General features: G+C 41.6%; 2 protein-coding genes across 5 annotated transcripts in view; one reads left to right on the forward strand and one right to left on the reverse strand.

Annotated features, from left to right (window-relative positions):
- Window positions 1–3,542, reverse strand: part of micu2 (mitochondrial calcium uptake 2) — an 86,800-nt gene extending 83,258 nt beyond the window's left edge. For all 3 annotated transcript variants that reach the window (XM_041233295.1, XM_041233293.1, XM_041233292.1), the window contains exon 1: window positions 3,325–3,542. In XM_041233295.1, the coding sequence (XP_041089229.1) occupies window positions 3,325–3,525 (201 nt within the window). In that variant the 5' untranslated portion in view covers window positions 3,526–3,542. The remainder of the gene's footprint in view (window positions 1–3,324) is intronic.
- A 6,540-nt stretch (window positions 3,543–10,082) lies between these two features.
- Window positions 10,083–26,928, forward strand: part of LOC121302556 (fibroblast growth factor 9) — an 18,881-nt gene continuing 2,035 nt past the window's right edge. The window contains exons 1-3 of one of the 2 annotated variants that reach the window (XM_041232554.1): window positions 10,083–10,754; window positions 11,015–11,278; window positions 16,725–16,828. In XM_041232554.1, coding sequence (XP_041088488.1) covers window positions 10,745–10,754; window positions 11,015–11,278; window positions 16,725–16,828 — 378 coding nt within the window. In that variant the 5' untranslated portion in view covers window positions 10,083–10,744. Of the gene's footprint in view, window positions 11,279–16,724; window positions 16,829–26,928 lie in introns of both variants that reach the window. The other variant, XM_041232553.1, reaches the window with a different exon arrangement.

A 26,928-nucleotide genomic window follows, 5' to 3' on the forward strand; every position in this document is an offset into this window, starting at 1 on the left:
CATTTAGTATGATGGCTGTGACCCATATAATATCCAATGCAGAGTGGATAAAGCTGCCCAGCTGGTGAACAGAAATGAGTGCTATATATATATATATATATATATATATATATATATATATATATATATATATATATATATAAAAAAAGATTGGACAGCTATGCATACTGTATTGTACAGGCATGCACCTTACAGTGAAATCTCAGTAAAATCAACATAAAACCACTGGAAGACGCTGAATGTTTTAACTTTGTTTTCTCTGAGGAAAAGCTGGCTGTAGCATCAGCTCTCTCTGGTTCTGCAGCTATTTTAAAAGGCAAACTTATTTTTTTTATTCATGCTTCCAGTAATCCTGCAATATATAAATAACAAACTGGCAATGCTTTCCCTAGTTAGATTACATCTGTTTAGCACTGCATGTGGTCTGCTTGTCCTGTATATAAGAATAAAAGATATCATCACGCTATCACACTCAGCGATACATTCACATATCCAAAGAAAGAATGTGGCCATTCAAATCTCATCAGCACTGGGGAACAAATGACTTGCAAAAAAATAAGCTATTTAAATATGTAGGCCAAACACAGTTCACTTGGAAGTCTGGGGTGTGCAATTTACCTTATTGTCCAAGGGACAAAATGCTAGAAAAAGACACTTGCCCTTCTTCTAAAAACCTACTTGCCCCCTCACCGACCCACAAAACACACACACACACACACACACACACACACACAATAGAATATCACTTTTAGGATTTAGCTTTTAATAAAGATTGAACACAATCAATTAGTGATTATTTGATTTCCTGAAGCAAAAATGATTATTAAAGAAAATGTAAATTCAGTCCAAATAAAACTGGGCCCATCTAATCTTTGTGCTTGACACAAACAGCAATATTAATTAAACTAAAATGACTGAAACTACGTCAGACTTTAGGTAAGAGATCACTAAATTACACTTATGGAGAAAAATTAATTTGAGTACATTTTAAAACTTTTTTTTTCATTCAAACTAGGTAATCGTAGGGTATATTTCATCAGAGTGAAAAGGTTACTCTCTTAATACTCTTCAGGGTCCCAGCTGTTTAGAAAGGTATAATCTGGTACACTTTTGTGGATATTTGCCCTGATACTCAAGCCGAAAGACACGTTTTATCCATTTTGTCAGATTGGTTTCTAAACCACATTACCCTGAAGTATGGCTATGATGCAATGCTGCAGAGTCATTAAAAAAAATAACAAAGTCAACTTACTGCCAAACACAGGATTAAGTAGCTTTAACACTAACTACATTGCTAAACCGTTACATGTAAAATAGTTTAAAGGTTGTTGTAATTTTTATTATGTTAAATACTCTTCTTAGAGCTGGTGCTCAAACTATGCTGGGCTCCTACTGCAGACCAAGGCAACGTGACAGCATTGTTTCAGGCGTTTAAATGCGGTTGTTACTGTGTACTTGTTAATGTGCAGTTGTGTATTCTGGATATATTTTAGCTTTGAGGTTTACTTTAATGTTCATTTGTATGAAGTGCTTGTCTGAAGTATAACAGTAAAACTTGTTGTCCCTCAAACAAATCTTGTCCTGGGCATCAGGTAATGGGACTTGTGACCTGTGAGTAATCGGTTTATTTCCACGATTGACGATATATGTGGATGTGGGCACATTAGCATCCCCTGGAAGACCCAGGTCTAGCCCTGCAGGTGTCCGTTTTGAGCTGACCTGTGCCTGGCCTCTAGGGTTTGCTGTAGTGCTGTGAGGAGGAAACATCCTTGATGATTCTGCCTGCTCTACCTACACTGAACCTGACAGTTCCTAAATAATAAAAATAACATCCATGCTTTCTGTGTTACGAACACATGCTTTTTTTTAAATTTAAATAAGCCACGTGTTTATTGGGTGAGCCGTACAACCGAGCTCCTATTGCAAGTGACTCTGCAGCAACAGTTGTGATGCTGACTGCAGTTCACCCCCTAGTCTCTGTAAGACGGTTTAGATAAAAGCATCTGCTAAATGACTAATAATAATATTTGTATATTTAGAACACAGCTTAACCAGCCCTGCTTGTATAGAAGTGTAAACTGTAATGTGCACTCTGCTCCTCTGGAACCCTGAACCCTGGAGTACTAAGGCAGCAAAGAGGCTGCTGTATGGAAGATCCGCTTTGATAACCTGGCACCAGATAACTGAAACTAATTACCTTATCATCAAAACAGCTGCCAGCTGTGAACAAAAGCAACATGCCATTGCTCACCTACTTGAAATGACCTGGTCAGTGGTTTATTTCTTTTTTAACTACATGTGCAGCAACTGCTGTATATGCTTGCATTATCTTCTAGCTTGTACAAAGCATTTATATGTAGAATAGGGTGTGTGTGTCTGTCTGTGTCTCACTAAACCGAAAGGTAACTGTCCAGGCAGCTCGTTAGGAAAAGGCTGCAGCTGCACATGTTTAACAGCCCGTGTAACACTGCAGAGGGTCAGTGTGCATGCTGTCTGACCATACAGTAGGGCAGAACATGCTTGAACACCGAGCCAACTCTCACATTTTCAATTACAATGTACAGTCAGTGTGAACTAAACGGCGCACTTCTTTCAAACGCGTTTGTTATGTTCTTATTTACTGGAAAATAACCGCATAAGTAAATAACACAACGTAACAAAGACTGCAGATTTGCATACAAGATAAGTGCATTTGAGTAAATGTTTGTCACAACACGACTGCAACACTAAACACGAGAGTCCCACACCCACCGCGACGCCTGGTTGATTGTTTACTCAATCAGGCAGTGACTGCAGGAATGGGAGTAGACTTTCCCTAACAGCGTCCCCAGCTAGCTAAAGAAAGCGGCCGCTTCTCAACAGCGTGAGTATCCACTTGCTGTTGTCTGTCAATAGTGAAACAGTAACTTCCACCACTGAACGGAGTTTCACTTGCACCTGTGTTCAGCCTTGTTTTCCTGAAACTACTGTACGACTTTCTCTCCTACCTTGGCAGCGTCACAATAAATACATAACATCGTATTAATATAATCATAAAGCTTAAATAGCGTGAATTATAGCACCCGTTTAATCAAGCAGTATTATGGTATACCAGGCGAACACAGTAAAGGCTTGCTCCTGTCTGTACTGATGGCTAGGCTACCATCCCGGGTACCTGGTCGGATAACTCGGGGCAGGGGGCAGCATCCAACAATGACAGCGATCGTATCAGCGAGTGCAATGTGACACCCGCTGCCTACAGCCAGAGTGTCTAGAAAGTACACCCAACGTGGTTGTTTTGTAAAGCTAGAATCCACAGGCAGTTTGGGAGATGTGTTGTCCTACCTTTTCCTCCTGTGCAGCATGCACGGTGTAGTGGCTGGGACCGGCCCATGACCCGTACCGATAATATGCCAACCCGCTCCCGAACACCAGCGACCCCAGCAACCCAGGTCCCACGGCTCGACGGACTCCAGCGGGTTTAAAACCTGCAAATCTACCGAAACCTCTCCTCAAACTCGAAGCAACTCTTCCCCAGGTAGCCATCTTCGCGGAAGTGTCAACCCGTCTTCTCGCGAGAATGGGAGTTCGGAAGCCCTTGCAATGAGATTGATATTTAGCGCCCTATTTTTGCAGGGGTTGGTTTGGTGCGCAATTTGCGTCTGGGGCTGGTACAGGTAGGTTAGAACATCGCTGACCTTTTCCAAGGTACATGTTTGATATAACAGACACTTAGCTACTGTTTTTTGCAGTGCAGTTCAAGTCTCAAGATAAAGCTAATTTTACAGCGCACTAATCTTAGTGTTCTTAGATTTCTCTGGGATGGAACCGAGATCCACAAAGCAGGTATAATACACGTACTGTTGCAGTGTACAGGAATGTATTGTATATATTGAAGTACTTCAAACTATATATCTGTATATATTTATCACTGTATTTCATTGTTGCTGTTGAACTCAGGCTTTCTGAAAAAAAAGTCTAGCATCCAGTTTTAGGTTTGCATGTAAAATAAACATTGTGTATTATTGTTTTATATATTGTGCTTAATTAAATTGTACTGTGTATTTCCTGTGCCCTGTCAGTGTATTACAGACAACAACAAACATTCAGGAAATCGTCAACAGCAAGGCTGGTTATTGCAGCTTCTTGTGTCCTGTGTATATCAGAAAAGACGTCCAACTCCATTGACAGGCTTGAGTGTACACCACGACCATCCATACCACATACGCTCTGTCAGATACAGAGGACTTGCATTCAGTGACTGGGGTATTTTACAGTCCTCTGCAGCCGTCTTCTTCCCGATCAGTCACTGGAAATACAGCCTTAGAGGTCACAGCAGGTTAGATCCCATCAGCTTAGTGAGTTTAAAAAAGCTTTCCAACTACAGCCGCTTAAACCTTTCATTCATGAAATATTGAAAACAGCTGTCCTTTGGACACATAATAAATAAATATATATTTTTTACATTGTTTTACATGAGGAAAAACAGCATCTTTGTATGAGTCTGTCGTGCATTCTGTGTGTCCCCATGCATGAAACGGTTAAACCGGGCTGTGTTTATTGGAGAATATGATTCTGGGGCATTCTAAAAACACTGTGTGTTCCAGAACAGTAAGGGAGGCGGAGTGCCAGTAACATTGGAACAGTATCTGTAAAGATTATCACATCTTTAATTTTAGGCAGGAATATTTTATTGTACATGGTGTTTATACTGAAGCCATTCTTCAAGTTGAATTAGTGCTGTGAACATTATCACTACACAAAAATGAAAACTGACATGTATTTGAGATTCATAAAGTACAATAACTGGCCTCTTACAAACTTTTTTCAGTCAGCTTGCATAATATGTCTGACAGCTAGAGCTCTCTGCTCCCCTTTTTCCAGCAGCTTGTTTGGATTGTTTCAATCTGTTCCAGGTTTATATATATTTATATATATAATGAAAACGGGGGTGACCTTGCTATCAATCGTAGAGTTAATTTATTAGCAGTATTCTTGGCCTATACAAACAAAGTGAGCAGCCCAATAAAAGCTGACATCTGCTGTTCAGTGCGGTGCATTTGGCATCTCTTAATATATTGGGGGCTTGTTTCTTCTTCGTGGAGAATAGGGTTAGATATTCTATATGCACGTATTAGCCCAGATAAGCTCAATACTTTGATGATGGTGCCTTCCATGGGTTGTAAGGGGCTGTGGAATACGTGTTGAGTTTGTTCCAGGAATGATTCTCAGAATTCCAGACAGAACATTCCAAGAGCATCTCAAAACCTCTGCAACATCATTTCACCAGTGAAGTCAGCCAGCGCTGGAAATCTGAACTACGAAAGTGTCAAAGAATAAGCTTGCATCCTTTTAAGGACTGTTCTAAGAAATGCTTTGTTATGTGAGTTTTTATATAGTTTTCTATGCTATTATGAACTTAACGGAATATACATGTCAATGGAGACAAGCTTTGCATCTAGTTTGCATGAAAATTAAACAGTATTACATTTTCTTTACATATGAATCATATTTTTACAAGAATATTAAAACTAAATTGCACCAATTCTTCCTATCGCTAAAAGCAGTAGGACTTTTAATGGAACTAAATTGATTCAAACTGCACAGCAGGTTTGCTGCAAAACTGACTGGATGATTAGATTTGAGTTGTGGGTTAGTTGCACAACCACATGTCTATTTCTCTTTCAATATCCCGTGGTCAATTACAGTTACATCCAGCCTGATGTGGTCGGCACTACTGCATCCATACACTTTCACTGCGGTTTGTGAAAAAGGGTTATTTCAGCCTAGTGAATATTTGAATCGGGGGAGATTTCAAATCAAGCATCTGCTCTCCTTGGCCTCCTTTGCTGTTTTTATTGTAATTCTCATAATTCAGACCAATATTTGTACTTGATACTGTGAATATGATAATGAAGCTACTGGATTTAACACACATAGATTACATTTTGATGAAGGATTATAAAGCTGTGAAGACAGAAGTTATGTAATAACACAAAAGAAAAAATAAACTTCTGATCATTTAATACAACAGCCCCCTTTTCACCTCAACCCTATGGGGTATGCTGTTAGTTCCAAACAATGATCTATTAAAAAAAAAAAAAAAACAACCTCAGCCAAAGCATTCAATTGTAATTTTCTTCTAATAATCCAATGTGCGTGACTCAAGGCAAGGCATTTGAATTAATGCATTTCTCTGCACTTCAGATCCCTGTGTCCTTTTTCCTGTGAGTGATGTTTCCACAGAGACCGGGCAGCTATTGGGCTTGTGTATCTGTTTGTTACCACGGACACCAAGGTATTGATCTGCTGGATCAATTCAGTGACAGCTGCTCAGATGTTACACAGCAATGTATAAAACGTCTTGTCTTACAATGTTCTGCAAAGGGCTCAACAGGTGACAGCTGCAGCAACAGATTAGCAACGTGTTTTATTGTGTTTATTTGAACCCATCTACCACTGGAGTCGTGTAAGAAGCAGGGAATGGCCTGCTTGTGATAATGCATGTACTCTGGATGCACCTCAGTTACCAATCCATCGTGTGTATAGAACGAGGTGTGTGGATGCAAAGGGCTGGGAAATACATAAGTCAGAGGTTAAAGGGGTGCTTAGACACTATTATATCAATCACATGTATTTCTTACCTGTTTAATATCCTATTGTCTGTGCTCTGTATGATTATCCTCTGAGAATTATACAGAAGACGCCCATCCTTAGAAATGTACCAGGTAAGGTAAGGGTAGGTTATACAAAGTAGCCCTTCAAGGGATTCAGGTTTGAACCCAGTGATATATAAAAACAAGAACAATCGCAAACATCATGCACAAGAACAGTTTGCTCAACAGTAGTGCCAACAGTGTTAGCAAGACACTGCTGAAGGGCATTGCAAAGGTGGCACTGCCCCTTTAAATTATAGTGTGGACGATAAATACAGGCTAAGTACTCGAGTGGGAGCTATTTCTTCCTTTACAGCAAATATAGCTTTTATACCATGGGTAACTGACTACAGCACAAGGAACGCTGTGCCTTGCGTTCTGGAAACCTGTCATTTAGAAACCCAGATCCTTGTTCATATGTTTGGTGAGATGCATTTCTTATATTTCTTCAGTATATTTGTTTGTTGAGTTATGCTTCTTGGAAATAAGACAGCATAATTCCTGGTTTTACTATGAGTTTGATAAGACACATCTGAGCTTGTTATCTATACACTGTGGCTAATAAAGCTCATAGTAAAACCTGGAATGGATGGAATGGCTATCCAACAGCATTGTTTCCATCCCCTATTCTATCATAAGAAACTCTTGGCTGTGAGGACTGAAATGAGTATTGAAGCTGAGGCTGTCCCAGTCTCTTTGAGGAGAGGGAGTGGGGTAGTATTGCTAATCAATAATCAATCATGCTATTAACTAATAAAGCCACCACACTAAAATCTGTTGGGTTTTTTTTCTCACCAGACATCTATGACACATTGATGGAACATACTGAGTACAGCAGATTAACTAATAAGAAACCAATCAACCCGATGGTGATCTCCAATGCTGCTGCTGAGCACACTTGATTGCAGATTTAATTGCAGTGTGAATGTCACGATGGTGATCTCCAATGCTGCTGCTGTGCACACTTGATTGCAGATTGAATTGCAGTGTGTATGTTACGATGGTGATCTCCAGTGCTGCTGCTGTGCACACTTGATTGCAGATTGAATTGCAGTGTGAATGTCACGATGGTGATCTCCAATGCTGCTGCTGTGCACACTTGATTGCAGATTGAATTGCAGTGTGAATGTCACGATGGTGATCTCCAATGCTGCTGCTGTGCACACTTGATTGCAGATTGAATTGCAGTGTGAATGTCACGATGGTGATCTCCAATGATGCTGCTGTGCACACTTGATTGCAGATTGAATTGCATTGTGAATGTCACGATGGTGATCTCCAATGATGCTGCTGTGCACACTTGATTGCAGATTGAATTGCAGTGTGAATGTCACGATGGTGATCTCCAATGCTGCTGCTGTGCACACTTGATTGCAGATTGAATTGCAGTGTGAATGTCACGATGGTGATCTCCAATGCTGCTGCTGTGCACACTTGATTGCAGATTGAATTGCAGTGTGAATGTCACGATGGTGATCTCCAATGCTGCTGCTGTGCACACTTGATTGCAGATTGAATTGCAGTGTGAATGTCACGATGGTGATCTCCAATGCTGCTGCTGTGCACACTTGATTGCAGATTGAATTGCATTGTGAATGTCACGATGGTGATCTCCAATGCTGCTGCTGTGCACACTTGATTGCAGATTGAATTGCATTGTGAATGTCACGATGGTGATCTCCAATGCTGCTGCTGTGCACACTTGATTGCAGATTGAATTGCAGTGTGAATGTCACGATGGTGATCTCCAATGCTGCTGCTATGCACACTTGATTGCAGATTGAATTGCAGTGTGAATGTCACGATGGTGATCTCCAATGCTGCTGCTGTGCACACTTGATTGCAGATTGAATTGCATTGTGAATGTCACGATGGTGATCTCCAATGCTGCTGCTGTGCACACTTGATTGCAGATTGAATTGCATTGTGAATGTCACGATGGTGCTCTCCAATGGCAGGTCCAGTACAATGCGATGTTAGAGTGGCTGAAGTGCACTGGAGGACAGCAGCCCTGTTATTGTATCTGCTGCTGTGCTTTTGCTGCAGTTACGTTTGCTGAGGGTAATTACAGTTACTTTTACATTGGATAGTCATACAAATGACACACTGCACTGCATCCGAAAGCATCACTAACATTTCTACAAGTCAGTGGAAAGACTCCATTGAAGACATGGTCACAAGCACGTTTGGTTTTTAAGGTTTTTGTCTTATTTGTATATTTTACTGCATATCTTAGCATTGAGTGTTGTATAGTTCTGGATTATTACATTGTTGTCAAAGATTTTATTTAAAGCCCTTTAATGGTTAAATGATCTGTTAAAGGCGAAAGTCTTGCTGCTTGGATATCAATAGTATAAGCATGCTTCTGAACATGGGTGAAAACGGTTATTAACGAAGAGGTCTATTATCAACAACAACGCAGGAATCACAATCCCGCTCACGCTTTGAAGAGGTAAACTGTAAAGCGACTTCTACTGAAAGTTTAAAAATAAATACATAATCTACATGTTCCACGGCATTCTGGTTCAAGATTGTGTTCGTGTGGCTATTACTTGCATCATATAATCTCACTGTCACTGAGTTTACAGATTCCCCAGTGATTACCGTTTCAATAATGTGTACTAATTTAAACGACCTTGTTTTCACGTAGAAAAACTAATTAAAAAAAAGACACCCACTTTATAGACCAAAAGACAGTGGTTTAAAACCCAACTCACTTATCTGAGCAAACCGCAAACCTCGCCACAGAAGCAGCATTTCAGTGAACACGTTTGCTCCTATAAATAAATAAATAAATAAAATAAGTACGTAGGCGTTAACTGTTGAAAAATACGCACATTCTGATAGATGGGAGCTGTGCATTGGATTGAAGGCTGTCTGTCGCCCTTGTTGATGTAAGCGTACACCCTATGTGGAGCATTCAGCACAGTTTAATAAGAGACATAACAATTGAATAATCAACGTTTAAATTACAGGAAGACCGTTTTTATCAGAGTTCTGTATTTTTGGATAACAAAAGTAAAAAAATAGTAACTTTACTTATTTCAATAAAGGAATATAAGAATCGTAGTGGGCTACGGAAAGAAAATGTATCATACTGTCCGGGCTGAAAGACGCACCTCAAGCGAGGAACTGCCGATGGTATAATGACAATGCTGCACATTTTGCTCACATTTTGCTTACCGGCTAGTTTTAAATTCCAAAATACACGATTCTGACCAATGCTTATTCTCTATTCCCGAACGTAATAATAACCACAATATTACCAATCTACATAATAAAGAAATACCGGCAGATGTACCGTCTCTGGAGCGTTTACCCCCTGGCAGCTGAAGCGCTCGGAGCACCTAGCTGTGTCAGACAGGTACTTTGTGCGCGCTAGGACCGTGGAGACGCCTGGATGTCAAGACTACCCCCGGAGACTACCTTAAACCCAGCCCTAGCTGCTTTCCCTGCGCCACTGCGTGCTGGATGTGGAGAGAGTCGAGGGCTGCGGATCAGTGCTGGAGTACAACATTTTGCAAGCAGCTCTGCAGAAGGAACACCTGTTTCAATCCAGCCAAGCAAAAAAAAAAAAAAAAAAAAAAAAAAAGGCAAGACTTGTACGTTATTTTGTCTGCTGGGTCACCGCCTCACATTCAAACCCACCGGACACCTCTGCTCATCATTAAAAAACAAACAAACAAACAAAAAACCTTTCGGATAATACATCTATTCATCATATCATCATATAGAGGATCAAAGTTTTATGCTGGGATTTTATTTTTATGTTTTGTTCTGCAGGCAACGAGCGATATATATACATGTCCATATACCCAACCTGCTATATATTCTCATATGTGTATATATTTGCATCAAGGATACACGCTGATGCATGCAGTCTAATAGTGTAAAGACAGCGCATGTCTTTTTGGAGTCAGGATCCATAATTCTGACGTAGTCTGTGTATCTTAAAAAATCGTGTACCGTCGGCTTTTATTTTAAGTTGGCATGGTCATTCCTACCTTAACCCAAATGGAGAAACTACGGATTTGTATTGTGATCACAACCGGACGGGTTGAGGACCGTACCTGTTAAGAGCTGCGGGATATACCGTATATTTATACATTATGCCAGTGTGTGAGTATTGAGTGGTGGTTTCTTAGACTAACTGTGGTTTGACCTTGAACCTGTGTACCAGTCAAAACAAAAATCTTACTTTTCCTAATGTGTGTGTTTAATGGATTAAAAGCAGCTCCGCCTCGCCAGTAGCGCTGTCGCTGCTGCTGCAGGGAGGGAGTGGTGCGGATACCTAGCAATAAGATCTCTTGGGTTGACACCATTATTATTGTTGTTTATTCTTGTTCTCTAAAAGCAGAATCTTCTGATGGCTCCTTTAGGTGAAGTTGGGAACTATTTCGCTGTTCAGGATGCGGTTCCTTTTGGGAATGTGCCTGTTTTACCGGCGGATAACCCGGTTTTCTTAAGCGATCACCTGGGCCAGTCGGAAGCTGGGGGTCTCCCCAGGGGGGCTGCAGTAACGGACTTGGATCATTTAAAGGGGATTCTGAGAAGGAGGCAGCTCTACTGCAGGACTGGATATCACTTAGAGATTTTCCCCAATGGCACCATCCAGGGAACAAGGCAAGACCACAGCAGATTTGGTAGGTGTATTAACTCTGTAAGGTGTTAACACAATGAAGTAAAAGCGTTTTTTGTTTTTTTGTTTTTGGAGTGGGGGCGAGTGTTAACGGCGGTGTATTCTACTGCAGTGGTACTGTAATTCACCCATGAGACCGGACGGGGTTCCCCTCCTGGACTCGTTTGGGGTGCTTCTGCTACAACTGCAGGTGGTGTTAAGAGGGGCGGCACGCTAGCACACAATGCGTTTCTAACATTGCATTAACTCCGCACAGCACCTGACTGCATTGGTCATTTTATTTTAATAGTGTATACCCTCAAATGCATATGCACTTTACAGAGAATATATTTATATTTATGTAGCTATTACTGTATTGTTTGTTTTTATTAGATCTATTTATTTGGCAAGAATCTATTAACATATTTAGGTTAAGACGTTGGCTGCAGTTTTCGGATGAGTAATGTGTTTGATGCTGTTATGCGCAGCACGTGAATTCTCTTTTGAAAGAGGTGCTTTATTGTTTTGTAAGGGAAGGCCTGTCTAGTGGGAATATTAAACCCAACGGGAAGGTATCTCTCAAATAGGAAGCAATCTTTTGCCCGCATCCCGAGGTCCCTGGCGAGTATCGTTGTGGTTAATTTTAGCATCCCGCAGTACTCGGCACGACGTTAGCATGCATGTTTCATTGCGTTTCAGAGATGTCGTTCGAGGAGGTTGTCTCGTGTGCCGAGGCGAGTCACGCTTGGACTGCACCCTCTTAATTTAAAACTGCCCTGGAATACAGCAGGCGTAAAAGAAGAAGGTTCTGCTATTGCTGCATTAATTGCCGGTTGCTGCCTGCACCCACCTGAATGCACTTTAAATAGGTCGTAAAAAAGAAGTCCTATGGTGGTATTTCTTCTTCATGTTTAAATGCCAGATGTTCAACCAGGAGACATGTGTTTTGTATTTTATTTTATTTTTCACGCCGTTGTAGCTCATCATCACTGCAAGGTAGAAAATCAGAGTGCTACGGGACCTTGTGGTTTATTTAAACAATGCATTCAATAATGCAGACAGCACGTAGGTGATATTTTATTTATTAGACTAGCCTGTAATGAAAGCAACAAAGATAGTGTACGTGGAATTAATAGCTTCACTGCAAACACTCAGCTTGCATGCATGCAACGCGCCGGGCACGTACCGTACAGCAAGAAACATGTACCTGCTGTGACTTTACATCGGTGTCCAGTGCGCTTACACAGGTTACCCTGCACGCATAACATTCTTAACAAGGGATTACTTAGAACATGTGAAGTTCTTCCTTCCATACGTCAGCGCTGAGGATAGTAGTATCTTTATAAGGGCAGACCCACCTGTACAAAGACCACTCCGATTAAACCCTGTGCATATTGTATCCCTCGCGTTAAATATCCCACCTGGATATGAGGACCAAGTATCTACAAAGTCCCCGAGTGCTCTGTATAGGCAGCTGTTACTGTGCAGAGCCAACGTTGTGTCTCCGTGTGTGTGTGCGCGCGTTGCAGATTCAGTGGTGCGCTGCGGCATGAGGCGTGGGAAACACAGTTTAGCTGACGGCGTTTGTGTTAAATTAGCAAACAACACTACGCCAAAGATCAGATGAGGAGGTACTGATATGACGAGAGCTTGCAGGTTTTGTACAGGACGCTGCCGGCCCAGCCTGCGGGCTCGCTCCTCTAGCAGGTGTACGGCGGCCGCACTGCTTCACTTGTACCGGACCCGAGGGGCGTGCGCTCAGAACGCGCTGGGTCCTAGAACTCGCCGAACATCCTCCACGGGTTAAATATTGACGCAGACCCAAGGCATCCAAAACGTGTGTGTGTGTGTGTGTGTGTGTGTGTGTGTGTGTGTGTGTGTGTGTGTGTGTGTGTGTGTGTGTATATATATATATATATATATATATATATATATATATATATATATATATATATATATATACTTAATGAGTTATATTCATGTTGATATATAATACTGAAGTGTCCATTCTTTTTTTTTTTCTGTAATAACCCATAAGCGTGGTTTATTAGAAAGTAGACCGGTGTTTAAATGGTTATAGTGTTCCTGGTCTCTTTACATGTAGAGAAGCTGAGAAGCTCCTGTGTTAAAATAAGTGCTGTGACTGCACACACTGGGGCACGAAGCACAGTAAGATTCCTTATTAAGAGCACCGGCTCTCTAGACTTCCTTCATCTGATCCTGCTATTAGCAAAGTGTTTTAATGTTCACTTCAGAGACACACAGAAACAAGCCTAACGCCACTCATGTCCTTAGCCCTGCATTTAAACACTCCTGCTCTTAGCTTTAGCGGCTAGCTGGCAGATGCCGAATTAACACTGCGTCTCTCTTTCCTTTCCAGGCCGAAGTGTCATTGTAAATTCAATAACTCGGGGTAGGAGAGGCGTGTCTGTTGCAGCAGCAACAGCAGTGCTGCAGGCAGGATACTGCATTGAAACTGCAGGAGCTGCAAGACAGCACCACAGCAATACAAATGTGCAGAACAGCAATGAGATCCAGCACACTGAGTGTGAATAACAATACAGAAGCACACTGAAATGCATTGAACGTTAACCATGTAATGCACAATCATTTTTAAATTGAGAAAGGCTACTTCATTAACTAGATTCCATGTATTGTGCAAAACCCTGTCCAGCAACGCTTAATGACCTGCATGTGAAAAATGATGTCTTGTGAGGCTGGCTAAGCACCGTATGATAGGGGATTCAGAATTGGGCACTACAGGGTTAAATAAGGTTACCATGTGACCAGTAAATGCTCTACTTTCTGCCTGGCAGACTGGCAATGGTAAGTTCTTATATAGCTGTATACGATTAGGCTTTCCAGCAGGATTGTTTTTTTCTTTTAGAACTACTAAGGTTGTTATATTCTTAAATTAGAAGGATAAAGCAATCCACCCGTGTTGGTTTTATTTAGTTCGGTTTATTTATAGTCACCTCATAAGTGACATGCACAGTCCTTAAGATGCAATTCCTGCGCTGTGCATGGGAACATAAAGTACTTTGACGTGTCAGTATGACAAGAAAGCATCGGGGCGGGGTGTGGGGGGCTCTGTGTGAATGGACAAGCTTCAAAGGTAACAGGATTGCGTTTTTAAAAACAAACACTGGGTATAAAGCGTGTATTTAAAAAAAACAAAAAAAACACCTAACTTGTGGTAGCAGAATGATATTAGCAGAACAGTCCCAATGTATCTCAGATCCGGTCATGTGCCCTAGAGGTCAGCTAAAAAAAACACCCTGGAGAAAATCCCAAGCGGGATACTCCCAGAGGCATGCCAATCACTCCCCCAGAACAATAAATACCATTTGAAGCAGGTTCATTGCTGGTGTGTATGGAGTTACGTAGGGTTACCATGTATGCGTATTAATTTCTTTGAGAAATGCTGACACACCTGCCTGTTCCAGTGCTTGCTGGGGCTCTGAATATTCATGCAGCAGTACTGCAGGATGCAGGTCCCAGGTACTGACCAAGCACACAGATCCATCTGGAGCGTTGCATCGCCTGCTGGGGGGAATTGGATGAATGGCACATCTGATGTAGTAATTGAGTTTGTGTGGCATGACTGGAAATACTCTGTTGTAAATATCTCTCTACACACTACGTTCTACAGACGAGAATGACATTGTGTAATCTTATATACGGCCAGACCGTGCAGCAAGATTGATTGTGTTCAGATAACATCCTGGAAGCATCTGCTTTTTTTCATGATATAATAAATAACAATGTGTTGTTCGTAGTTTTGGTCTCTAGAGAGCTGCCCCCCTTTAATCTGACCAGTTTATTGATGTTATTGGCTTGTGTTACAGATAGAATGTAGTTCTCCAGAATTGAGTTCAGAGTGTTTTATTGATACTGTTGCACTGCAGCATGACGAATGCAGCTGTTATTGTCTTCATTTCATCATGTTTCCTGTTTAAACAAGTTGCGCTGTTAAGAATATACATAATCAAAGGTGCAAGCTGCATTTCTGCCTAACAGCGAGGCAACATGTGAGGTGAGATGGCATGCGTGTTTTATGCTGCCTATGCACTTTATTGAACCAGGTACTGTAGCTGAGATAGCTTCCGGTCACAATAGTGGCAGTGCTGTGCATTCTGACTTCTGAAGAACACTGTTCTGGAATTCTGTAGTGTATAAAATGTATCTCTGCTATGCACGCATTAAATCAGTTAACATTCTGTATACACTAGCTGTGTGTGATAATAGCCACTTGCAGCCAGCCCTGTACATTATGGTTGAGTCAGTTTAGTCCTGCAGTACATCATTTCAGCCTGCTTAGCATGTGAGACTCTCATAGTTGCCAATAAGGACCCGCCTATGTGAGCAGGTTTGTATTGAAGGAACAGGAACAGTCAGACCTGCTTAGTTAATGCTAGGTTTGCAGGTGCAGACCTTTTGCTCTCTATTAGAGAATATACATAGCATTAGCATAAATCTACGAGAACTGCATTTATCAACGCACTTCTGCTTTATGAATACAAACCTGTGTATTCAGAAGGCTTTGTGCGGCAGACAGACTCCTTTTGCTGCATCACCCACCCGCTCCTGTTCACTTGTTAACCTGTCTCATTTGATTTTGGGTTCTGTTAAATCCTGATTCACATAGCTTAACAACAGGGGCATAGTGTTGTGCATGTCTGGGTTTACAAACTGTCCCCGTCGGGGTGAATCCTCAATGCTGTGTAGGGTCCTGCTTCTAGCCAGAAGCAGCTGAGCGCAGTTAACATGACTGGCTCAAAGTCACATGGAGAGGCAGGGGCAGAGCTGCGACTCTGTTTCTAATCAGTGGTCTACCTTGTCCTGTTACAAGCTTCGGACGAGATGTTGTTCCAAGGTTGTTCTGTCAACTGTATGAGCAGTAAAGATCCTGTGGCATTATTTGATGGATTTATCATTAATCTGCAAATATAACATGTACAATAATGAGGAGCAGATTATTGTTGTAATGCAACAGTGAACAGTGATTGTTACTATACAGCTTTTCCTTTTAAAAGTTTTCCATAGTAAAAGCATAGCTCAGTATAATAAAGCACAGTGAAAGCATGGTGAAGCATAGGTAAGCACTGTAAAGCCCAGCGAGGGCATGGTAAAGCATGTTAAAAAAACATGGCAAACCAGGGTAAACTATAGTACATGCAGAGTATAACCATGGGAAAAGCATCGGGAAGCTTTTATAAGGGTTTCAATGTTGTGCGTGGCGGGAAGAGGTGAACTAAACGTGTGTGTGTGTGTGTGTGCGTGTGTGTCACACACATATATATATATTACACCTACATATATGTCATATAGTATATATATATAGTATATATATATATAATGTATATATATATATATATATATATATATATTATATATATATATATATATATATATATATATATATGTATTCATCTCATAAATAGAGTTCTTTATGTACAGGTCTTCCCCAGGTATACTGGAGTTCATTAGTATAGCAGTGGGCCTTGTCAGCATTCGTGGTGTGGACAGCGGACTCTACCTCGGCATGAATGAAAAGGGGGAGCTGTATGGGTCGGTAAGTTCATAATATTAGAGCATGTCTCACTGTTTTCATCAGGCACTCACTTAAGTAGGGCTTAGCCAATTCTCCCATTTCTCTGTATATTAAACTGGCACTTTATCCAGTGAAAACAGTTGTAGTTTAAACATAGCTCTCAGTCATAATATAGCAGTGCCTATTTATTTGTATTTATTTATTTTTGTATTGATAAAGCATGGCTTATTTTATCTAGCAAGGACACAAAGACCTACCTGCTCTACATGTATATATACAGAGAGAGAGAGAGAGAGAGAGAGAGAGAGAGAGAGAGAGAGAGAGAGAGAGAGAGAGAGAGAGAGAGAGAGAGACAGGGCTGGCAAGTTGAAAGATCATATTGTCACATGATTTGAAAGGATGAGGAAGGTTGCTCAGTCCCGGCACTTAGGATTCTCCAGACAAGCTCAAAGCAGGTAAAGGCAGACAGAGCAAAGCATCATAACAGTGAAGCAGCAGAACCACACCATACAGAAGCACACCTGGACTGGAAGGGACACTGTATTCAGCAGTCTAGGGATACAAGCTGGAAGGGACACTGCATTCAGCAGTCTAGCTATACAAGCTGGAAGGGACACTGTATTCAGCAGTCTAGCTATACAAGCTGGAAGGGACACTGCATTCAGCAGTGTAGCTATACAAGCTGGAAGGGGCACTGTATTCAGCAGTCTAGCTATACAAGCTGGAAGGGACACTGTATTCTGAAGTCTAGATATAAGACCGATCCCAGCTTCAGTGAACTGTTTATCCTCTTCGAGCATCTGTGTTGGTTCCTTCAGTAGGCCCCCATCATAAACCATAATGTCTGTGCACAGTGCTGTACACTAGTTCCTAAACCCACAGTATCTAATACACACTGAGGCTACACATTCACCTAGTGCATCATCTTACAAAGCATGCCTGCTTTAAGTTGACCTAAGGAATGTTTACACAAGAACAATAATGTTGACCTAAGCAGCAGAGGTCAAAATAACAACAGTTTGCTGCAATTAAGACCTCTGCATTGATTATTGTTTAGGGTAAAGGCACATACTGTACAGAGATCAGGTGAGTCTTATAAAACACATAGTAAAACCAGGAATGGATCAAACTGCAATGGGAGTCTTATTTCCATCCCTGCTGTACTGTGCAGTCTCGCTTTGCAATAAAAACACTGCAGTAGTGTGCCAGTCTTCATTATGCCATTCCCTTTTTACCATATACAGGGTGGACAAGCTACTGCAGACTACTGTACTGCATGCTTCCAAATGTCTGGATACAGAATAGTTGAAAGACCCTCAGAACAGGCATTTCCTATTCAAACTTCAGACACATTGTCAGCACGAGGACATGAGTTCCACAGCTCTTCTTGACACCTACCCTGGAATCCTGGTCTTTTTTTATCAATCACAAGTGGAGGAAATATCTTGCCAGGATCTGGTCCTCTTGAGCTGGAATGCCCTTCCTAGCCCAATTTACAGAGGTCTAGCTACTGTACAGTGTCAAAGCAGATAAAGGCCTGTCTCAAATGAGGGTCACTTCTGCTTCTAGTGGAGTGCAGTTCACATACTGTACAGCTGGTGTTATCCGTTGGGTGACAGGTTCAGGAGCCACGTGTCATCATTCACCCTCACACTCTCGCTCGCTGTCAGCTGGCTTGCTGTGGAAAGGGTTAGACCTATAGTGTGTGTTGGGACATTGGGATTGTACCTTGTCCAAGAGAGTGCTCAATGTAATGTACATCTATTTTGTTTTTAAACTACCCTGGAGGAGGAGTGATACTTTATAAAGGAAAACAAAACATAAGGTTAATTATTATGGGAAGTCTAAGTTATATCTGCTGTAGCAGATGGAGGCTTTGTGATTCAAAGCAAAACAGAAGTAGAAAATAAAATGAGAAACCCTGTAGGATATACTGTGCACTGGATAGGGTTAGGGTTATATATAGAGTAGGATATACTGTGCACTGGATAGGGTTAGGGTTATATATAGAGTAGGATATACTGTGCACTGGATAGGGTTAGGGTTATATATTGAGTAGGATGTACTGTGCACTGGATGGGATAGGGTTAGGGTTATATATAGAGTAGGATATACTGTGCATTGGATAGGGTTAGGGTTATATATACAGTAGGATATACTGTGCATTGGATAGGGTTAGGGTTATATATAGAGTCGGATATACTGTGCACTGGATAGGGTTAGGGTTATATATAGAGTAGGATATACTGTGCACTGGATAGGGTTAGGGTTATATATAGTAGGATATACTGTGCACTGGATAGGGTTAGGGTTATATATAGAGTAGGATATACTGTGCACTGGATAGGGTTAGGGTTATATATAGAGTAGGATATACTGTGCACTGGATAGGGTTAGGGTTATATATAGAGTAGGATATACTGTGCACTGGATAGGGTTAGGGTTATATATAGAGTAGGATATACTGTGCACTGGATAGGGTTAGGGTTATATATAGAGTAGGATATACTGTGCACTGGATAGGGTTAGGGTTATATATACAGTAGGATATACTGTGCACTGGATAGGGTTAGGGTTATATATAGAGTAGGATATACTGTGCACTGGATAGGGTTAGGGTTATATATAGAGTAGGATATACTGTGCACTGGATAGGGTTAGGGTTATATATGCAGTAGGATATACTGTGCACTGGATAGGGTTAGGGTTATATATAGAGTAGGATATACTGTGCACTGGATAGGGTTAGGGTTATATATAGAGTAGGATATACTGTGCACTGGATAGGGTTAGGGTTATATATAGAGTAGGATATACTGTGCACTGGATAGGGTTAGGGTTATATATAGAGTAGGATATACTGTGCACTGGATAGGGTTAGGGTTATATATAGAGTAGGATATACTGTGCACTGGATAGGGTTAGGGTTATATATAGAGTAGGATATACTGTGCACTGGATAGGGTTAGGGTTATATATAGAGTAGGATATACTGTGCACTGGATAGGGTTAGGGTTATATATAGAGTAGGATATACTGTGCACTGGATAGGGTTAGGGTTATATATAGAGTAGGATATACTGTGCACTGGATAGGGTTAGGGTTATATATAGAGTAGGATATACTGTGCACTGGATAGGGTTAGGGTTATATATAGAGTAGGATATACTGTGCACTGGATAGGGTTAGGGTTATATATAGAGTAGGATATACTGTGCACTGGATAGGGTTAGGGTTATATATAGAGTAGGATATACTGTGCACTGGATAGGGTTAGGGTTATATATAGAGTAGGATATACTGTGCACTGGATAGGGTTAGGGTTATATATAGAGTAGGATATACTGTGCACTGGATAGGGTTAGTGTTATATATAGAGTAGGATATACTGTGCACTGGATAGGGTTAGGGTTATATATAGAGTAGGATATACTGTGCACTGGATAGGGTTAGGGTTATATATAGAGTAGGATATACTGTGCACTGGATAGGGTTAGGGTTATATATACAGTAGGATATACTGTGCACTGGATAGGGTTAGGGTTATATATAGAGTAGGATATACTGTGCACTGGATAGGGTTAGGGTTATATATAGAGTAGGATATACTGTGCACTGGATAGGGTTAGGGTTATATATAGAGTAGGATATACTGTGCATTGGATAGGGTTAGGGTTATATATACAGTAGGATATACTGTGCACTGGATAGGGTTAGGGTTATATATACAGTAGGATATACTGTGCACTGGATAGGGTTAGGGTTATATATACAGTAGGATATACTGTGCACTGGATAGGGTTAGGGTTATATATAGAGTAGGATATACTGTGCACTGGATAGGGTTAGGGTTATATATAGAGTAGGATATACTGTGCACTGGATAGGGTTAGGGTTATATATAGAGTAGGATATACTGTGCACTGGATAGGGTTAGGGTTATATATAGAGTAGGATATACTGTGCACTGGATAGGGTTAGGGTTATATATAGAGTAGGATATACTGTGCACTGGATAGGGTTAGGGTTATATATAGAGTAGGATATACTGTGCACTGGATAGGGTTAGGGTTATATATAGAGTAGGATATGCTGTGCATTGGATAGGGTTAGGGTTATATATACAGTAGGATATACTGTGCACTGGATAGGGTTAGGGTTATATATAGAGTAGGATATACTGTGCACTGGATAGGGTTAGGGTTATATATAGAGTAGGATATACTGTGCACTGGATAGGGTTTGGGTTATATATAGAGTAGGATATACTGTGCACTGGATAGGGTTAGGGTTATATATACAGTAGGATATACTGTGCACTGGATAGGGTTAGGGTTATATATTGAGTAGGATATACTGTGCACTGGATAGGGTTTGGGTTATATATTGAGTAGGATATACTGTGCACTGGATAGGGTTTGGGTTATATATAGAGTAGGATATACTGTGCACTGGATAGCTGATGAGGTCAATCGGTAGATCTTACCTGCCATGCCACTGTCTGTAACTAGGTAAACAGAAGGAGGGCCTGCTTGTAAGATCAATACCTGGTGAACTTGGAAAGGTAGCCCTGGGAGGATCGCCAGTGCAGAATTAATGCCAGTCTGGGTTTTGCCCTTTCTTTTTTTCCCACCGAGTTTAAAGTTAGCAGCTCAGCAGGAACGTGTTTCAGATAATTTAGTTAAACCTTCGCTGTGGGATCGTTCTGATTTACTAAATTGGCCTCTCCGTTAATGGGGACCTTGAAATGTTTGAAGTTCTAATTCTGGATTTTTACCACAAAAATAAAAAAGAGTTTTCCGTGGTAGATTTTCTTCCACTGGGGTGTTGCAGCAGACCCACACTATTAAAGCTGTATACTTTTTACAAGCCTAAGAAACAGGCATAAAAACACAAAAACAAGACCTTACATAAGCACCAATGCACTGCATATACAGTTCATACGTGTGCACACCTTCATTCTGCCTTACATAAGCATTAATGTACCACATATACAGTTCATACATGTGCACACCTTCATTCTGCAACTGGGATGACAGGAAGAAGCCCAGAGGCACATCTGAGAGAATTTGTAAAGAGCGATGTGTATCTCATATTCCATTATTACCTCTGTTGAGCTCTCACTGTTCCTAATATAAGGACCTCATTCAACGGCTTAACATGTAGAATCAGCTGCTTTTACCTGCTGGTCTCTAAACCCACTATAACTAATGTACAGTACATTAGAAGGACTGTCTTTTGAAGTTCACCAAGCATTTTCTTTCAAAGCACTCCTGTGTTATGTTTTTTGTCCCCCATAAGATAATCCATTTGATTACTGTCCTGTAGAGCAGTGGTTTGCAACCTTTTCATCGCAAGTAGCGGTGTTTTCAGCAGGGACCACCAGGTGTACCAGAAACTATGTGCGATCCTAAACGACTGCTGTAAAACAGAGACCTGCCCCATTACCACTGGCTTTCTCACGGATGGCATCCTCTAATTACTTGACAAGAGTTCACCACAATAAACAGCACAGAGTGGCTGCTTTGGTTTCCCAACAGTAACTTTGAAAGCTCACAACAAATCCCTCTCATCATAATTTCTCATTTGTCTGTGACTCAGCGGTGCAAACAGATTGATACATTACGATGGTGTGATTGAGGGAGTGGTGTTGTGGTTGAGGAATCCTATCGTCATAAAGAACACTTGCCGATGCGTACCAGTGCAAGCCCGTCCCGCTCCACCGGTTGAAAACCACTGCTGTACAGCATATTCATTTGGGGTGGAAGCAGAATCAAGGGCATTTGCAGAACCACGATCTACAAAGTTTAAACCCACAAATTCTGTTTTTAACAGGAATAACACCAGACTATCTCCTGCACTTCCTCTGAGTTCAGAAGTCATTCATTTTGAATTCAGCCCTGTTAATTTGTGTGGCTTGAGTTATCCGTATTCACTGCATCTTCCTTTGTAACATATGATGCTGATCCCATGTATAAAGCATGCGTTCACACCCTCTTACTCACCCACCAGGGGACTGTGAGAAGTGTTAATTCATGCATGGAACACGGAAACAACATCATCCTAGAGCAACAATAGAGCAACAACTCAGAAAGTGATGTCTGACACAAGATAATGCTTTACATTAAGCTTGAAGTGACATTAGATTAGGCTTTCAATGTGTCTTTAGCTCTGAACCAGAGGGCATCAGTATCAGGGCATCAGTGTACACAGCCGGCTGCAAATAGCAAGCTGTGGACTGGACTGTTTGTGTCGGGTCATTTCTAAAGCAAATTCAATGACCTTTTTTTTTCATACAATGTCAGTGTTGCAGGCACCTGGTCTGACTGCTATAGGGGGTTCTCTGATCCCCAACTGGTCCCAGCATGGAATAGTATAAATGAACTCTGTGTCGCATCGCAGTTTCAATGGAAATACAATGGAATTGCATAGTTCTTTTTATCATAGTCCTTACAACAGCCAAGTGGGTGCCAGTGTATAGAAAGACCTGAGGAACACGTGCTTGACATTGACATGTATATACTGGTCCCGCTCGTGTGTAGATGCTAAGCACTGCAAGCAGGGCTGCCACCGAAATGACAGTGGATGGGTTTTCTGGTGCATTAAATCAGTCATCTTAATTTTATAACTAGAGTTGTCCCTGCTTTGTGTGTGTTCAACACATAGATCACAATAACAGAAACCAATAAAGGCAAGGACACGTGACATGACAGCTAACTACTGTAGGAGTGTGTTTGCTGATGCAGTAAATCACAAGTGAATTTGATCATAGATCTGTTAATATTTACAATCTTCAACTGGTACACTTTGCTTCCCCACCGTTATAAAGGCGTATAGAGATTTCAGATTGTTGCCGAAAGTCATGCACAAGTTAGAAGAGTCATAGGCATTCATTGAAACAAGCATCCTTCGTGTGCAAAGTAAAAAATCAGCTTGCAATGATGAAGGGGAGCATAAAAGAAGCCAGTGAAAGCTGGCGACTGGCTTTTCAAATGCTGGAGCTTTCTGTTAATGTTGCTTCTCGGGATGCTTAGTCATCCTCATATCCAGTGATGTAATGCTGCAGTCTTTGTAAATGAGACTCTGCACAATGTTGAGCTCCTGGATCTTCAAGGCTGTCCTTGAAGATAAAGTTGTGCTGCAAGTATTGTTTTAAATTCATCAAACTTCTCCTCTTTAAATACACCAACAGTATATATATATATACATACATACATACATACATACACACACACACACGCACACACACACACACACACACACACACACACACACGCACACACACACACACACACACACACACACACACACACACACGCACACACACACACACACACACACACACACACACACACACACACACACACACACACACACACACACACACACACACACACACACACACACACACACACACACACACACACACACACACACACACACACACACACACACACACACACACACACACACACACACACACACACACACGCACACACACACACACACACACACACACACACACACACACACACACACACACACACACACACACACACACACACACACACACACACACACACACACACACACACACACATACATACATACATACATACATACATACATACATACATACATACACACACACACACACACACACACACACACACACACACACACACACACACAGTATTGGTACAAAGTATGGAAACAACAAATGATTTGCAGCATGACAGGCTGGGGATTGTATTGCCTATTTCTCCTCTCTGAATACCCTAGTATCTCTGTTCTCCATTTTCTAGGAAAGCAGTACAACTGGGGAGGGCAGTCTGCAGTACAGCTGGGGAGGGGAGTCTGCAATACAGCTGGGGAGGGCAGTCTGCAGTACAGCTGGGGAGGGGAGTCTGCAGTACAGCTGGGGAGGGGAGTCTGTAGTACAGCTGGGGAGGGGAGTGCAGTACAGGTGGGGAGGGGAGTCTGCAGTACAACTGGGAGGGGAGTGCAGTACAGCTGGGGAGGGCAGTGCAGTACAGCTGGGAGGGGAGTGCAGAACAGCTGGGGGGGTGAGTGCAGTACAGCTGGGGAGGGGAGTGCAGTACAGCTGGGAGGGGAGTGCAGAACAGCTGGGGAGGGGAGTGCAGTACAGCTGGGAGGGGAGTGCAGTACAGCTGGGGAGGGGAGTGCAGTACAGGTGGAGAGGGGAGTCTGCAGTACAGCTGGGAGGGGAGTGCAGTACAGCTGGGGAGGGGAGTGTAGTACAGCTGGGAGGGGAGTGCAGTACAGCTGGGGAGGGGAGTAATCACATGCCTAGTGTTTGCAGTTGTAAAGGATTGCAGATGTGCAATAAATCATTCCTCTCGCTGCATGTCTTTACAGTCATCTTTCAATGGAACGTTACTGTCTGGCACATCCATTCTGTATAATGTGTCAGTGCAGTGTAACATTGATTTACATGCAGGTATAGATTCCACCACGTTCCATTATACTCCAGCATGGACACTAGACCATTCCTCCTACAGTGGGCAGTTACCCAGGGATGACTATTATAAAAACTTACCACATACCTACGTATCCCATGGCTTACACTATGGCTCTGGCAATGCTTTGCAATGCCTGTTTGTGCTTGACCAGGCTCTCACTATGCATCACTGTGCTTCACTACACTCTCCTGTGCTTTCACCATGGTGGTGGGGTTTACGTTTTATACAGGTAGAGTATACTCCCTTATAAGAGTTTAGCAAAGTAAAAGAATTGCAAAATGTGATATAGCATACTGAAATCGTGGATCAACATGGATAAGCATTGTAAAGAATAGCGAGGTATGGTAAAGCATGTTAATAAACATAGCAAACCAGGGTAAACTATGGGAAATGCGGAGTATAACCATGGGAAAAGCATGGGAAAACTGCAAAAATACTGTGGTAAACTGTTATAATGTATTTACTTATTTATTATTTATTTATTTATACAGAAGATCTACCCATTTACAAGGGGGGTCCTGTCAGACAATAAAACTATTACAATACAAGAAACACAGTAAATACGTGTCAGTAAACTTAGTCAGCAGCCTACAAAAAAGAACAACATGCAAAAGACTGATCAAGGTGATAGAGGTGATATTATTCTTATTTTCTAACTGCGCCCCTCCTCACTTTTTTAAGTGTGTTCTGCTCTCTTTCTTCTTCCTCATCTTCACTATATACACTGTAAGCCCCTCAAGTGACCTGCCGTGTCATTTTGCTTGTGCATGCGTTCAGAAATACTTCTGCAGAGTCAGGCAATCACATTTCTCCCCAGTGCACTTCGTAGCTGCTAGTGAAGCCATGAGCCGTGGTCTTCTTCTCCCATACAGTCACATACACATTCACTTACCTGTGCGTGTTAAAAACATCCAGCATTTGTTTTTACACACTCTTCTGTGGATCAGTATCAATTGTGTTCATTTATAATGTTCCATTATTTTTGTTTCTTTCAAGCAAACACAAAACAAGACAAGTAAACCTCTTCCATAACCCCCTGTTCCACAGGGAACCTTACTATAGCATATTCCAGTTCATAGGGTTATTATTGTATTTGATTTTATTATTATGTGAAAAAATGAGAATATGAGAAAACAAACCATAGGGTTCTGTGTGTACACAGCAATGCATGAGCACTGATATGTATGCACGCACACATACACACAAATACATATATTTTGACCACACTTTCAGAAATGCAGGACAAATTGTGTGAATGTTGACATAACAGGACAGGAGGTGGGAGACTCTTCTTCACACAGAGAGTGGTGAGGGGATGGAATGGGTTACCTAATCATGTTGTTGAAGGAGACTCTTCTTCACACAGAGAGCGGTGAGGGGATGGAATGGGTTACCTTGTCATATTTCTGAAGGAGACACTTCATTGCACAGGGCGTGGCAAGGGTATGGAATGGGTTACCTAGTCATGTTGTTGAAGGAGACTCTTCTTCACACAGAGAGTGGTGAGGGGATGGAATGGGTTACCTAGTCATGCTGTTGAAGGAGACACTTCTTCACACAGTGAGTGGTGAGGGGATGGAATGGGTTACCTAGTCATGTTGCTGAAGGAGACTCTTCTTCACATAGAGAGTGGTGAGG

The sequence above is a fragment of the Polyodon spathula genome, chromosome 30 (assembly GCF_017654505.1).
Source record: "Polyodon spathula isolate WHYD16114869_AA chromosome 30, ASM1765450v1, whole genome shotgun sequence".
NCBI lineage: Eukaryota > Metazoa > Chordata > Actinopteri > Acipenseriformes > Polyodontidae > Polyodon > Polyodon spathula.